Here is a 14,621-nt window from a genome sequence, read left to right as displayed (position 1 = left end):
ATTATTTTTTTAAACCCATAGACCATATTAAACCATGAAACAGCGATCATTTATTCATTATTTTTTTGGAAAACTGCAATAATTTAAGTGGAGTGTGTTATGTTTTTTTATTCTCCAGGTTGTTAGATAATTAAAAAAAATTATTATTATTATTATTATTATTTTAAACCCATAGACCATATTAAACCACGAAACAGCGATAAATTTTTGGAAAACTGCAATAATTAGATTACTTTTGAAATTTTAACTCAAATACCCACTGTATTAAAGAGAGGGGGGGGGGGGGGGGGGGGGGGGGGACAAGCCTCCATAGTTGTTTCCTCTTTGTCTTCATCTGCCAAAAATGTGCCTCAGGATGCGGGCGTAATGCATATTAAACGTCTAAATAACTGCAAGCAAGTCAATGCGAATATTTGACAAACTCTGAAAGGGAGAGAAAACATCACGTACGTACGTTGATGCTGCTCGCATCCACTGGGGGCTGAATTCAAAGCAAACTCGAAACTATCTAAGCTCCTTTAAGGCTGGATTAATATTCTTGTGAGCGCTTGTTTGCAATCATTTGCAAAAAGATCTAAAATGAGATATTTATTCTAGCTTTTTGTGATAAGCGATGCATGTGATTGTTGGGAGAGGGGTACAATTTGCGTCAGTTGGTCGTTATTGTGTTTTTTCTTTTAATTCAATTGGGGTTGGGGAGAGGGGGGGGTTGGTCTTTGCTGAAGATGAGCTACAGTTAAAAAGAAAATGATGCAAGTTTGCGTCTGGGAAAGAAATCAGGAGTGGGGGAAAAAAAAAAAAAAAAAAAGTGTTGACCGTCCCATGATTCCTTGCTGCAGATACAGCGTGGTGGTGGAGGGCGAGAGAGGGAACAGGCCGCACATCTACTGCTTGGAACAACTGCTGCAGGAGGCTGTGAGTACAACGCCTTGCCTGTCACCACTGGGTTAAATGTGCCACGTCGATCCCTCCTATTTCTGGGGACACTAGAGAGAGGGGGGGGGGGGTGCTTGGAGCTGAAAGTGAAACATGAAACATGCATGAAACAAAGTAGGTCATACATCATGTGACGGACGCATGCACAAAGCCTCCCTGGGCTCCCTTTTGCGGTCTTGAGATGAAGAAACAGATCATTTTTAATAATCTGACCACGCCCATTTTATAAAAGACTTTACGTTAAAAGTACTTTTTTTTTATTTTTATTTCTGTATATTCAGATCATCGACGTGAAGCCTCCGTCGGTGCGCTATCTCCCCGAGGGCACCCGCATCGCTGCCTACTGGAGTCAGCAGTACCGCTGCCTTTATCCTGGCACGGTTGTCAACGGTACAAAAACACACACACACACACACACGGAGCTTAGACGCCATGAGTCATAATCAGTTTACACTTTAATTGTAGCTGGCAGCACAAACAAACGTAAAACGTCTCACTCCTGCCTCTTCACACAAACACAGTATGGTTTTCAGACAAGCTTAAAACTATACCTGATATTATTAGAAATGTCAATATAATTGTATTAGTACTATAATATACACTGACAATATTATACATACGGATCTAATAAGAACTGGCCATTCTCCAATCCAGTCATCGAGGGAATCCTGCACTTTTTAAAAAAAAATTTTGCTCATCATCCTCATCATCATTTGTCTGTTCTAAAAAGAGGAAAAAACGGTTAGCATGAACCGGCTAACAATGCACAAGAAATTTTGTCAATAAAGCCCTCTCAAAAAACTTCCAAATGTTCCATTTACATAACCAAGCTGCAGAGACATTTTTATTGTAGCACTAGTGCCACATGCTACTAGCGCTAACATGCTAAAACATCTGGTTCAGGGGAGTAAAAGTAAAGTTTTACTGCTAAATACTTGAAGTATTACATGTTATCGTGAATGTTTCCTATTACTATATGGCCATAGCGTGTATATGAAATGATATAACTTGGTAATGGTTCAATTTAATTAATGGTAATGGTTTTATTTCATTTAAACATGCATCAGATTACAATTGAGTGCATCCTATAATAAGTTCACAGTACCACATGTCCAAAAAGGAGTAGGAAGAAGCAAAGCTTATTAAATCTTACCCCTCCATCTGGTACTTTTACAATCAGTAACTGTTACATTTGTTCACTTCCTGCTTTCCTAATGAAATTTTAATTTATTTTAATTTTATTGAATTTTATTGAATTTTATTGAATTTTATTGAATTTTATTGAATTTTATTTTATTTTTTATTTAATGTTATAATTTTTTATTATTTTTTTAAATTTTTTAAATTTTTAGTTTTTTGTCACGTACCGAAGTACGAGGTGATATGACCATACAATGACATAATGGGTACCATAGTAAGTGTCAATATAGTGATATATATAGCACATCATGACTGGTTCAAGACTCTTGTGATTTTAGACATAAGGAGTTAGTATGTTCTCTGCAGGCGGCATTATGAATTATCCTTACTGACCTTTTTTTGCTGTACATTTAGCGAGTGAAGATTGCTTTTATAGTTATTAGCCCATATTTCCACACAATAAGTAAGATATGGTAGAACCAGAGAGCAATAAATAAATAAAGAGTGTGGAATGATTTCTGATTGAAAACAAATTTTGCTTTGTTCAATACTGAAATATTTCTGGCCACCAGTTTGATTCCACATACTGAAATGCTATGGCGTTGTCCTAGCATATATGTGTTTCGAATTGAGTTCTTCTAAGCTGTAGCAATGCAGAAGCTTGAAAAGAGGGTTGTGAATTCAGCCTTGGGTCAAGTGTATGAGTGCCTCTGAGCAAACCACATCAAAGTGTCTCAACAGATGTCAACAACATATTTGCAATTTCACAAACAGGAAGTTCGGACATGGACGAGAACGACGATCTCATCACGGTGGAGTTTGACGATGGCGACACAGGCCGCATCCCGCTCTCGCACATCCGACTTCTGCCTCCGGATTACAAGATCCACTGTGAGTACATATACACACACACACACACACTAAACACACACACACAAACAATGTGGACAAAGCCTTAACCTAACAAGGATCCAAGCTTGATTTTTGTGTATATTTGCAGACTTAGGGAAACTGGGACTTTGTATTTAAGGGATGCTAATCTGCTGGATGAGAATTGTTGGCGTGCTCTTGAGCAAACTGTTCAAGGGTCTGTGGAGTGGATTTGATATGTGTGGAACATAAATAACTGACTGGAAATTCCCGGCTGCGGATTACAGGGTCTATGCGGGTCCTTCAAAAGTCTTAAATAGATGTTTTGGTTGTCAGGGCCTAAATAAAAACATGAAATCATCTGGAATGTTCTGTATCCTGAATGTCACAAAACACAACATCAGTTTGCGTCTTTAAATTTCTGCTTGAAAAAGATGTATAGTTTTGAGACGTTTTCTCCTGCAATAACATGCTAACATGTCTCCAAACATTTGAATGGTCGCATAAATACAAAATAAATGAAACATAACAATAATCAGAAGCATAACTTTTGCAAAGGGCAATATTGAAACAGCAGCATAGTGAGCCAGGAGCTTGAAGAAGTCTTCATTTCGCCACCAAGCCTTTGCAGCATGCTATGTTTTTGCTGTTTGTGAGGAAGAAAAAAGAAGTTAAAAGTAGAAATAAAATAATAATAATAAATTATTATAAATAATATATATATATATATATAATTTTTTTTAATTCTTTTTTTATTTATATATTCTATTTATATAAATGTATGTATTTTATTTATACACACATATATATATAATATATATAGTACTATAATTATATTATAAATTATAATATAATATAAATATATAATATTTGATCGGTGGAACAACAATATAAATTATATTTATATTATAAATGTTTGCATTATATATATATATATAATTATATATATATATATAATAAATTTTACATATATATAATACATACATTTATAATAAATTTATGTATTTATAATAAATTTTACATATATATAATACATAAATTTATAATATAAATATAATTTATATTGTTGTTCCACCGATCAAATATTATATATTTATATATTTATATAATTAATATTATATTATAATTTATAATATAATTATAGTACTATATATATATATATATATATATATAATTATAATAATTTATTATTATTTTATTGAATAAAAAAAAAAGCTGCAGAAGAAACATCTACAAGCACGTAGCTTGAAGGTTTTGGAACCGCTCTAAAAACCCCGATGTTGGTTTATTTCCCCTGAGCAGGCGCCGAGCCTTCCCCTGCACTCCTGGTGGCCAGCTGCTCCAGGAGGAGAGTCCGTAAATGCAGCAAGGAGGGCAAAGAGGCCGGACCAAAGACGGATGAAAGCGCTCCAAAGGTGAAAGGAAAACCTGGTCGCAAGCCCAAACCCAAACCAGGTGAGATGCAGAAATACCTCCTAGGAGGTAACGTTGTTATTCCTGATGGGTTAGTCTTATCTCTTCTTTGTTGGATACTATGTGGCTTGACAGAAGGGGCTGAACACAGCAAATCCTTTAAGACAATGCAGTATTTCCCTCTGGAGGTCAAAATATGGAGGGCGGGCTTAAAATAAATCTGTCACTTGAGGTAATAACCGCTGCCATCACTTTTTTCCTTTTATTTCTGCCCCTTTTCTTCTCCTTGTAATTCCTCGGGAACCGTAAACGATTATTGCTTTCATGTGTCTGCATAACATTCTGGAAAAAAAAGCAACGCATTACACATTATTTGGCTCAGTGCTCATGATGGATGCGCAATGTTTCTCCCCTTTAGTGGCTCCGTTATCCGTTTAAGGCCAATGCAAGCATCATTTATGTGGGACGAAAAAATAGATAAGAAGCCTAGCGTTTATAAAAGGAGCTAAAATAGAACATACCTATGTCATCTTTTATCAACCCACCCAAATATGCAAGGCTGCCATTTCTTGTAATTCTTATCACTTGCACTTTCATCTCTTTGACTAAACCATTTCTTGTAAAGTCCGCGTCTTCCTGTATGGCGAGATGCAAGCCCTAGCGGTTCTTAAAGTCTTTAAATTCAGACTTGCTGGTTCTTTTTCACTGCAAAAGTCACAAAGCTGCACAATGAAAATAGGAGAATATCCTGTATCCTGTTGTAAACACAGCATGGCTTCCTGCTGCTGTGTTTTTTTTTAATGGAAAAGAAACTAGTGGGGCGCCAACCACTTCAAGGTTACATGGTAGGATCATGGTAGGATCCATATTTGCCACAGGGATGTTTTTTTATGCACAGAAGCCAGGTCATATGTTTGATTTCGGTCACTTTATGTGTGGAACCGTTTTTTTCATTCATTCATTTTCTACCGCTTTTTCCTCACGAGGGTCGTGGAGGGTGCTGGAGCCTATTCCAGCTGTCTTTGGGGCGAGAAGCGGTGTACACCCTGGACTGGTCGCCAGCCAATCACAGGGCACATATAGACAAACAACCATTCACACTCACATTCATACCTATGGACAATTTGGAGTCGCCAATTAACCTAGCATGTTTTTGGAATGTGGGAGTACCCGGAGAAAACCCACGCATGCACGGGGAGAACATGCAAACTCCCCACAGAGATGACTGAGGGTGGAATTGAACTCGGGTCTCCAGCAAAAGAGTTGTGTAATGTCATAAATAATGAATTATAGGAGTATATAAGTGACTATAGGGGTGCTACCTCATGTCTAGAGAGCTCTAATAATGTAAAAAAACACATTTAGAAGGTTCATTCATTCATTCATTCCTTTTCTAGCGCTTTTCCTCATGAGGGTCGCGGGGGTGCTGGAGCCTATCCCAGCTGTCTTTGGGGCGAGAAGCGGTGTACACCCTGGACTGGTTGCCAGCCAATCACAGGGCACATATAGACAAACAACCATTCACACTCACATTCATACCTATGGACAATTTGGAGTCGCTAATTAATCTAGCATATTTTTTGGGGAATGTGGGAGGAAACCGGAGTACCCGGAGAAAACCCACGCATGCACGGGGAGAACATGCAAGAGTAAATATATAATACTATAATACTATATAATATATAGTAAATATTACAAGTTCTGTCACTACTTGTGCACTACTTGACTGCAACCAGCAGAGGCGCTGTTGGTTCCATCTTGATTATTTTTCTTTCTGAAGATTCCACTTTTATTATTTGGATTTCATTGTTTGATACTTCATTGTTTACAATTTCCATATCAATTAATAATTATTTTAAAAATGTATTAATGTATTAAACTTGAAATAATCATCCCTCAGACAAGTTTATTTATACAATTGAATCACTACTCTGTATTAAATATAAAGCACGATCTGGTGGTGTTAAACTTTTTATTTTTCCTCCAGAAACTTCCTTGAACTCTGATGGCAAAGACAAAACCGAGTCTCCGTCCTCCTCCCAGCCTCCTGACAAAGCCCAGGATGCAACTAAGCCAGCACAGGAAAGGACCTCGTCTGTCCAGAAAACCGCTCAGGAGAAACCCCGGCCAGCTTCAAGACCCGCGGTGGTCACCCAAACAAAACCGGGACACAAGACTTCTATCACGTCCCCTTCAAGTAGCCCTACCATTGCTACTCCAGTACCCAGAAAGCCGAGCTCGGCCCCCGCTGCTAAACCTCAAGCTAAGCTGTCCCCTTCTATCTATCCGTCCACTTACGGGAAAGTCCTGACTGTGGATCTGTACAGCGAGCCCAATTTAACGTCGTACAATGGTCAGCGTAGAGACCGGGACAACATCAGACCCATATCCAGACCCAGTATGATTCCATCATCCACTACACCAAAGCCTGTTGGCTCCTCAACTCCAAGACCGGCTGCTACTCCAGCATCTAAAACCAAACCGGATCATCACAGCATCCCCAGACCCATCAGTTCCGTTCTCCTCCCAGTTGCGAGGCTTCCAGCGGGCAAACCCGGCTCTTCTCTGACCCCTCGACCTTCATCAGCATCGTCAAGTCCATCTGGACACAAGCTGAAGCTTCCCTCTGACGGTTTGTCGTCCAGGTCCGGCTCCATCTCCAGACTCAAGCCCGCCCCCAGACAGGGTGACGCGGTAGTGAAACGGAAACCAACGCCCGCCGAGCCCCTCGTGAAGCTCGACCACGAGGGTGTCACCTCGCCGAAAACCAAGAAGACCAAGGCTCTGATGTTGCTGGAAAACCGCGGCGTCCGACGCGATCACAGCCCCGTCACCGCCGCCGATCAGAAGCTGCTCAAGTCCAAACCGAGACAACCCGAGCGCGAGAAAGAGTCCAGCTACACGCCGCAGATGTTGACTAAAGAGAGACCTGAGAGAAGTAGAGGACAGGACGCTAACGCTAACGTGAAGGAGGAGAAAAAAGAGGAGGAGATGAAGATGAAGGAGGAGTCTCAAAGTAGCAGCAGCAGCAGCAGCTCCGAGTCCGAGGAGGAAAGCGGGAAAGGGAAGATGAAGCAAAAGAAGAAATGCTCCTCAAGTTGCTCTTCCTCTTCGTCATCCTGCTCTGGATCTTCCTCCTCCTCCTCGTCGTCGTCCTCCTCTTCCTCCTCATCGTCCTCGTCAACAGACGACTCCTCCTGCAGCTCCGACGAAGAGAGGACACCCACTCCTGCACCAGGCCCTGTCTCTCCCCTGCCTGCTGCAGAGGACAAAGTTAACGAGGAGGTGCAAGAAGCAGAGAAGGAGGTGAAGGAGGAGGTGGACGTCAAAGTGGAGGAGGACGAGGAGGAGGAGGAGGAGTCATCTCCTCTCTCGCATTCCCCCTCACCCTCTCCAACTCCGACCACTCCCGTTAAGCCGACTAAACCTGCCAGCGGGAAGGGCTCCGGACAAAGGGGGCGTCCCCCTAAAAACAAGCCCAGCGGAGGAGAGGGGAAGGTGGGCAGGCCGAAGCGCAGAGAGGGGGTCCATCTCCCAACCACCAAGGAGTTGGCTAAACGACAGCGACTCCCAAGTGTGGAAAACAGACCCAAGATTTCCGCTTTTCTCCCAGCCAGACAGCTCTGGAAGTGGTTTGGGAAACCCACTCAAGTAAGCGTTTTTTTTTTTTTTTTTTTTTACTTCGGAATCATCCATTGTTTCTCATTTCACTCATAATCCCCCCCCCCTTTCAGAGACGAGGAATGAAAGGCAAAGCTAAGAAGCTCTTCTACAAGGCCATCGTGCGCGGCCGAGAGATGATCCGCATCGGCGACTGCGCCGTCTTCCTGTCCGCCGGACGGCCCAACCTGCCCTTCATCGGCCGCATCCAGAGTATGTGGGAGTCGTGGGGCAGCAACATGGTGGTCAGGGTCAACTGGTTCTACCATCCGGAGGAGACCAACCCTGGCAAGAAACTCACAGACAAGAAGGTATTGGGTTGTATGCATGAAAAGATGATTCCAAAGTTAGTCTTTTTTTTTTTTCCTAAATATGGAATGTCTCCTTCTGCAGAACTGGGAACAAATATGCGGACAATCCATACCAGCTGCTCTACACTCGTCTATACAAAGAAAAGACTTCATGGAGGTGAGAAGGTTTATGGAAAGTGATAATCGTACTTTTGAGTACATACGTCACGGCTTTGGGAATCGAACTGGCATCATTCAATATCCCCGCCCAACCGAGACCTTCTACTAGCCCTCTAGACATGAAGTAACACCTGCAATGAAAGCCTGTTGTTTTGGTGATCAAGTCTGGTGCTTGTGTGTCTGACCGAATGTTACAGTAGCATCTACCATTAGACCTATTTTAGGGGGGCTTCAACCCCCCCCTAAAATGTTCCTAAGCCCCCTAAGTAATTTGATATTTTTTATAGATTTTTTACATTTTTATAGCAAATTTTATATAATATATTATATATAGAATTATATATAATATTTGTATTAGTTCATTTTGCCATTATTTATGCTTAATTTAGGCAAAAAAAACAAACATACAATTGCCTTGAATATGCATATTTTGTGACTAATAATGGATCATATTCAAATTCAAAAGATTTTTTCATACATTTTTTTTTACAAATTTTTTTTTTTACAAAAAATCTCTGACAAATTTTATATAATATATTATAGATATAATATTATATATTATAATATTTGTATTCGTTCATTTTGTCATTATTTATGCTTAATTTAGGCATAAAATACATACAATTGAATATGCATATTTTGTAACTGATAATAGATTATATTCAAGAGATTTTTTTTATTTTTTATAGATTTTTTTTACAAAAAAATCTGACAAATGTTATATATATATATAATATAATATATATATAATTATATATAATAATATTTGTATTAGTTCATTTTGCCATTATTTATGCTTAATTTAGGCAAAAAAATACATACAATTGCCTTGAATATGCATATTTTGTGACTGATAATAGATTATATTCAAAACAGTCATTCATTTTTTCATATATTTTTTTAAATTGTGATGGAGTGAAGCCACTAAATTTGAATCACTAAGTGGCGAGTGATTATCGTCCAATGGGAAACAAATATGATTTATATTGCAGCTATTCCAACGATATATATATTAATATCGATAATGATCTTTGTGTGTGCACAGCGCGCCCTCTACCAGTCGTCCCACAGCGACGAGAACGACGTGCAGACCGTCAGTCACAAATGCCTGGTGGTGGGCGTGGAGGAGTACGAGCAGATGACCCACACACGCCGCTACGCCGAGAGCGAGGACCTCTACTACCTGGCCGGAACCTACGAGCCCACCACAGGCATGATCTTCAACACGGACGGCGTCCCGGTGGTCTGCTAGGAATCAACAAAACACACAAAAGTGAAACCAAAACGTGAGGCGACGAGCTGTCAAAATCCACTTCAATGTCTATTAGCGAGGCGATGCTCTTCTAGGTCGTATATTCATGGACTGAACATTTGCACACACACACACACACACATATATAATATGTAAATACACGCCTACAGCTAACAGAAAGCTATATAGAGGCAAATATGAGTGTTTTATTTTCATCTTCTAGATATGTCCGAGTACAGCTTTAACGAAATGTGAATGACGACGCAGGCGGCGAGAGACCGTTGTGATGTTCCCATGTTGCCGTGGTGATGATGTTACAAGTCCTGTTTTGGGTCATTTCATTCGGTGTATATCTTTTTCGAGAACAGCAGCGGCGATAGACGCAAAAGAGAGGAAGCGATGCACAGGAAGACAAAAAGAGGTCGAGACTCCCTCCAATTTTGCTGTCCAACAGAGAGCACTTAAACATATACATATAAATATATATATATATATCTATATATTATATATACCAATACAACACTTTATTTGAACCCCGTCCTTCCCCATGACAATCCAAAGTCAGGCAGGTTCAACTGTCTCAAACTCCTTCAGACACTCAGGCTAAAGAGAGAGGAAGTCGTCTTGTACTTTTTGCAGCACTTCTCCATTGTCGTCTTTGGCTTCTTAAAGGAACAGTACACCCTTTCAAACATACTACATATACTACATCAGTATGTGTGTGTATCGGCCATCTTGGGGGTAATGTAGAATGAAAATTGGCTTTACCGAGAAAGCTTATGCACAGATTTGGACTCAAGAGTGGATTCAAACCCCACACACACACACACCCGCCCCCCCTCCTTTTTTTTTTTTTTTTTCCCCGTCCTGCCATTTTTCATCCGTCCATTTTTGGCCCTATGTGTAATTTGTATTTTTTGACAGGTGTGTGTGTGTGCGGGGGGTCTTATGTGTCTTCCTAGAGTTTTTATCACAACCCCCCCCCCATGCTACACCCTCACTGCAAAAAAAGTCCCTTTTTCCACGCTTTATATTCACCACGCTCAGCTTCCTTGTGCCTATTTTGACTATTTTTAGAGTTCAGATGTTGAATGTCACGCTGAGGGGGCCTTAATTTTTTTTATTTTATTTTATTTTTTGCCAAATGGTCGTACTCCTTCCACCATCTTGGCCCCTTTGTGGCCACGAAAACTGCAATCCAATATAGTGTGACTCCCACACTGAGAATAATCTTGTTGATATTCAATAACTTTTTTTTAATATGTGCTGCTTGCGCTAATCTTCGATAAAGTCACGGGTACAGTCGAGATTCACTTCATACGAGAAAACGTTTTGATCACATGCTGCTAGTTTTATGTCGATATATATATTTTTTTTCGGTCTGACAAGGTACATTGAGACTAAAGCGATTATGACGCACACACTTTGTGGAGTGGAGGTCACACTAAATGAACACCCGATGAAAACCTAACAAGTGCCCGTTATGAATGTTTCGTCTTTACAACCCCCCGTTATCTGCTGAAGCACTTTTTTTTTTTTTTTTTTTTTAAACACATCTTTTGTAAGCTGTCAAGCTGTGTTAAAGCCTTCCCATCGCTTTCCATCCAAAGCCTTACAGGGTCCAACATGTCCTCATTTTATTGCCGTTTTATTATTATTATTATTATTATTATTATTATCAACCTTGTGTTTTACTTTGCCTTGCTTTTGCTGTGATTTTTTTTTTCTTATACATTTTTATTTTTTTGACACCCCCCCCTCTCTGAACAATCGTCCACGCCTGCTGACAGGCACTGGGAGCTAGCTGCTAGAGAGAGAGAGCGAGAGCGAGCATAAGAGAGAATGGGAGAGAGAGAGAGAGAGAGGTGGACTGGAGGCTGGTTCTTCGTCTGCTGTTCCTTCAGTATCGTAATCGTCCTGTTACAAAAAAGATTATTTTGAAAATGAATAGAAAAAAAAATCATCTAAGTTTTGTAAATGAGAAAAAAAGCTTATCAGAATATACTTTGTACACATGTCTAATCTTGTAAAAAAAAAAATAAAAAAAATGCAAAAGATTACATTTTAAATCAGAAACCAGATATATTCTGTTAGACTATACCGTATGTGTTTTTTTTTTTTTTACAGACAACAACCACGTTTACCAGTGTTTCTTTTTAATGGTTTTAGTAACTCAGTATTTTCTAGTTAATAAACTGATGGAACTGTACTAGTTCTGTGTTTCAATGTGTTTTTTTTTTTTATTACATCAAAGTACCAAACACATTGGCCAACTTTTGGAAGCATCAAAATATGATATATGTAGTATTCTAGGTGTCAGTAATGTTACTGTAAAGTTTAGTGAGACACACAAGCACCAGACTTGATCACGACAGGTTTTGATTGCAGGTTTCACTGATCCCTTCAATGAACACGGGTTACGATGGTGGCCGTAATCCATGCCCAGCTAAAATCAACACTGAACATCTCACTTCCTGTCCGCCCTCCCGCTCAGCTCCTCTATACCGGAACGCATTTACAGCCACACACACACCAGCACAAGTCTTATTTACTTTATTATATCTACCATATTGGGTAATATGAGTTTAAAAGTGACTATAGGGGTGCTATTTCATGTCTAGAGAGCTCTAATAATGCTTATAGCTGTATTTGTACAGATATTTTTACAGAGAGATAACACTAACAAGTATTGAAGTATTTTTACATGTAGCAAGGATGCTACAGGCTATTTTTCCACCCCCCCCCCCCCCCCCCCCACTTTCCCGGGCTGACATTTAAAGTGAATATTTAGCTAATTTGGGTGAATTTGCCGCTTTTCTAAGGTTCCTAAATGATCATTTTGTTTCTCTCCCAGTCAGCCCCTTGTCCGATAGAGTGGACTGCCCCTTTAATCATCAGTGGACTCCATTTTGGCAGCCTTGGAATGAAGCTGCTGGTTGTGAGAAAATGGAGGGAAGTTCAGCTTCCTATAATGTCGACCGCAGGAGGAACGTCCTTCACTGCTGACTGTTCATGTGTGTGTGTGTGTGGACCTTTTTTGGGATTCCACTGTGTCAGTTGGTAATAAAATATTTGCTGACATGGATGGTGTGTGTGTGTGTGTGTGTGTGTGTGTGGTTTTGATAGAGATCCTGTTTCGTGGCAAGAGCCGCAGTCAGGGGTTTGGCCACGTCTCAGTTTCTCTCAAAGGAACAACATCAGCATAACATCAGCACCTGCTGGGAGAATCTTCTCTCTCTCTTTTTTTCACACACATACACACACAAACGTTGAGATATAGCGCCATCTTCTATAGCACACACACACATACACTCTTCTGTGGGTGTGTCAGCATAAAAGATTGTGATTGGCTAACATCACAAGAACAGAGGCCTCTTATTGGCTGAAGCGCCATTGCCCCTTACACTGAGTTGTGTGTGTATGTGTGTCAGTTCTCTTCCTCCCACTTCAGTGTTTTTCAGTACTTGTGTGTGTGTGTATGAGAGAGTGTAGTTTCCCAGGAGACAGGTAACCGAGTGAGGGGGCGTTGAAAAAGGAAGTACAGCTCACAAAAAAAAAACTGTTGACAAAGCTTTATATTCTCTGACTTTCACAATGTCACGGCTGCTCTCGTCCTTCAACTGTGTTTAGTCAAAATGCTTTGGGGTAAAACCTGTCACCTGTCAGACACTTTTACTTGTCATTCTTCCTGTTGGTTTATAAATTATACATTGACGTATTTGAGCTTTCGGTCGTTCTTCGAAATATCGCTGTTCAGTTATTGTTTTGCTGTGCTAGGTGGTCTGTATATAATTCACCCCGGAACGATCGATAGGGGAGTGGTTGCCACCCGGAGGTGTGGGCGTGAGGGACAGGGGTTTCTCTTCCTGTTGTGGTTGCTAAATGGGCGGTTAAGTCTCACCAAGCAAGAAGACTGAGTTAATGTTGGAAAGGAGACTAAAGTTCTCTGCCAAGTTCGACACCCAGCGTCAGACTTCAGTTTCATGGTTAAATATTATTAGTCAAAAAAGAAAATTGTACTTTAATCTCGGCCTAAATTCAAACATAAAAAAGCGTTGTAATTGTGATTCTAGTAGTGTACATTCTTACATTGACCACTAGGTGTCGTTGTTCGGTGAAACAGGCACTAGATTCGTCATTAAGGTTCCCTAGGGAACACATTAACTGTGACACTGCTCAAGCAGTTTTGTTTAGTCTTATTTAGTCCTATTTTGGGTGATAGAAGTGTATGAATTACGCTGTCAAGAAAAAAAAAACTACAAGGAACTGCAATGTGAGTCTTAATTTTGCCTAATATGTCTTATTTTCTTTGATTAGATCTACTAGAAAAACATTATTTTTCTATGCCGCTTATCCTCACTAGGTTGGCGGGGTTATGCTGGAGCCTATCCCAGCTGAGTTCGAGTAAGAGGCAAGGTACACCCTGGACTGATCACCAGCCAATCGCAGGTATATGTACTTTATTGAGTAATACATATGTAAAGGTGACTATAGGGGTGTTATTTCATGTCTTGGGGGCTCTGTAATAATATTAAAATCCGTATTTAAGTGATTGGCATAATTTAATATTGAATTCTACTTCTATGCTGGAATTCATTTATGAAGGTGTGAAAAATAACCGCGATGAACGAGGGGCGACTGTATGTGCTTATTTCGCTGACGGTGTTCTAATGAACTCGTTTCCTTTGTAATACCGAATAGTGCCTCAGGGGGCGATAGTGAGTCAATAGCGAGCATAATCTAAATAGTGAGGCAATGGAAAGCATGATCTAGATTTATTTTATATCTAATTAGGCATTTTTATTTGTGTATTTATTTATGTATACACAGTATATATCCTTGCATTAGAGCTAATACTCAGCTCCTTTTCTTGTTCATTT

General features: G+C 40.0%; 1 protein-coding gene across 1 annotated transcript in view; it reads left to right on the top strand.

Moving 5' to 3' along the window:
- The window catches only part of tnrc18 (trinucleotide repeat containing 18), a 45,780-nt gene extending 33,811 nt beyond the window's left edge, over positions 1–11,969 (top strand). The window contains exons 23-30 of the mRNA XM_058050456.2: positions 840–915; positions 1,218–1,326; positions 2,851–2,967; positions 4,249–4,401; positions 6,347–8,010; positions 8,094–8,330; positions 8,413–8,487; positions 9,535–11,969. Coding sequence (XP_057906439.2) covers positions 840–915; positions 1,218–1,326; positions 2,851–2,967; positions 4,249–4,401; positions 6,347–8,010; positions 8,094–8,330; positions 8,413–8,487; positions 9,535–9,741 — 2,638 coding nt within the window. The 3' untranslated portion in view covers positions 9,742–11,969. The remainder of the gene's footprint in view (positions 1–839; positions 916–1,217; positions 1,327–2,850; positions 2,968–4,248; positions 4,402–6,346; positions 8,011–8,093; positions 8,331–8,412; positions 8,488–9,534) is intronic.
- Positions 11,970–14,621: the final 2,652 nt, after the last annotated feature.

The sequence above is a fragment of the Doryrhamphus excisus genome, linkage group LG16, assembly GCF_037039965.1.
Source record: "Doryrhamphus excisus strain RoL-2023G ecotype Guam linkage group LG16, RoL_Dexc_Guam_v1.1, whole genome shotgun sequence".
NCBI lineage: Eukaryota > Metazoa > Chordata > Actinopteri > Syngnathiformes > Syngnathidae > Doryrhamphus > Doryrhamphus excisus.
Note: the sequence above shows the minus strand (reverse complement) of the source record. Positions and strands in the feature narration are given on the sequence as shown.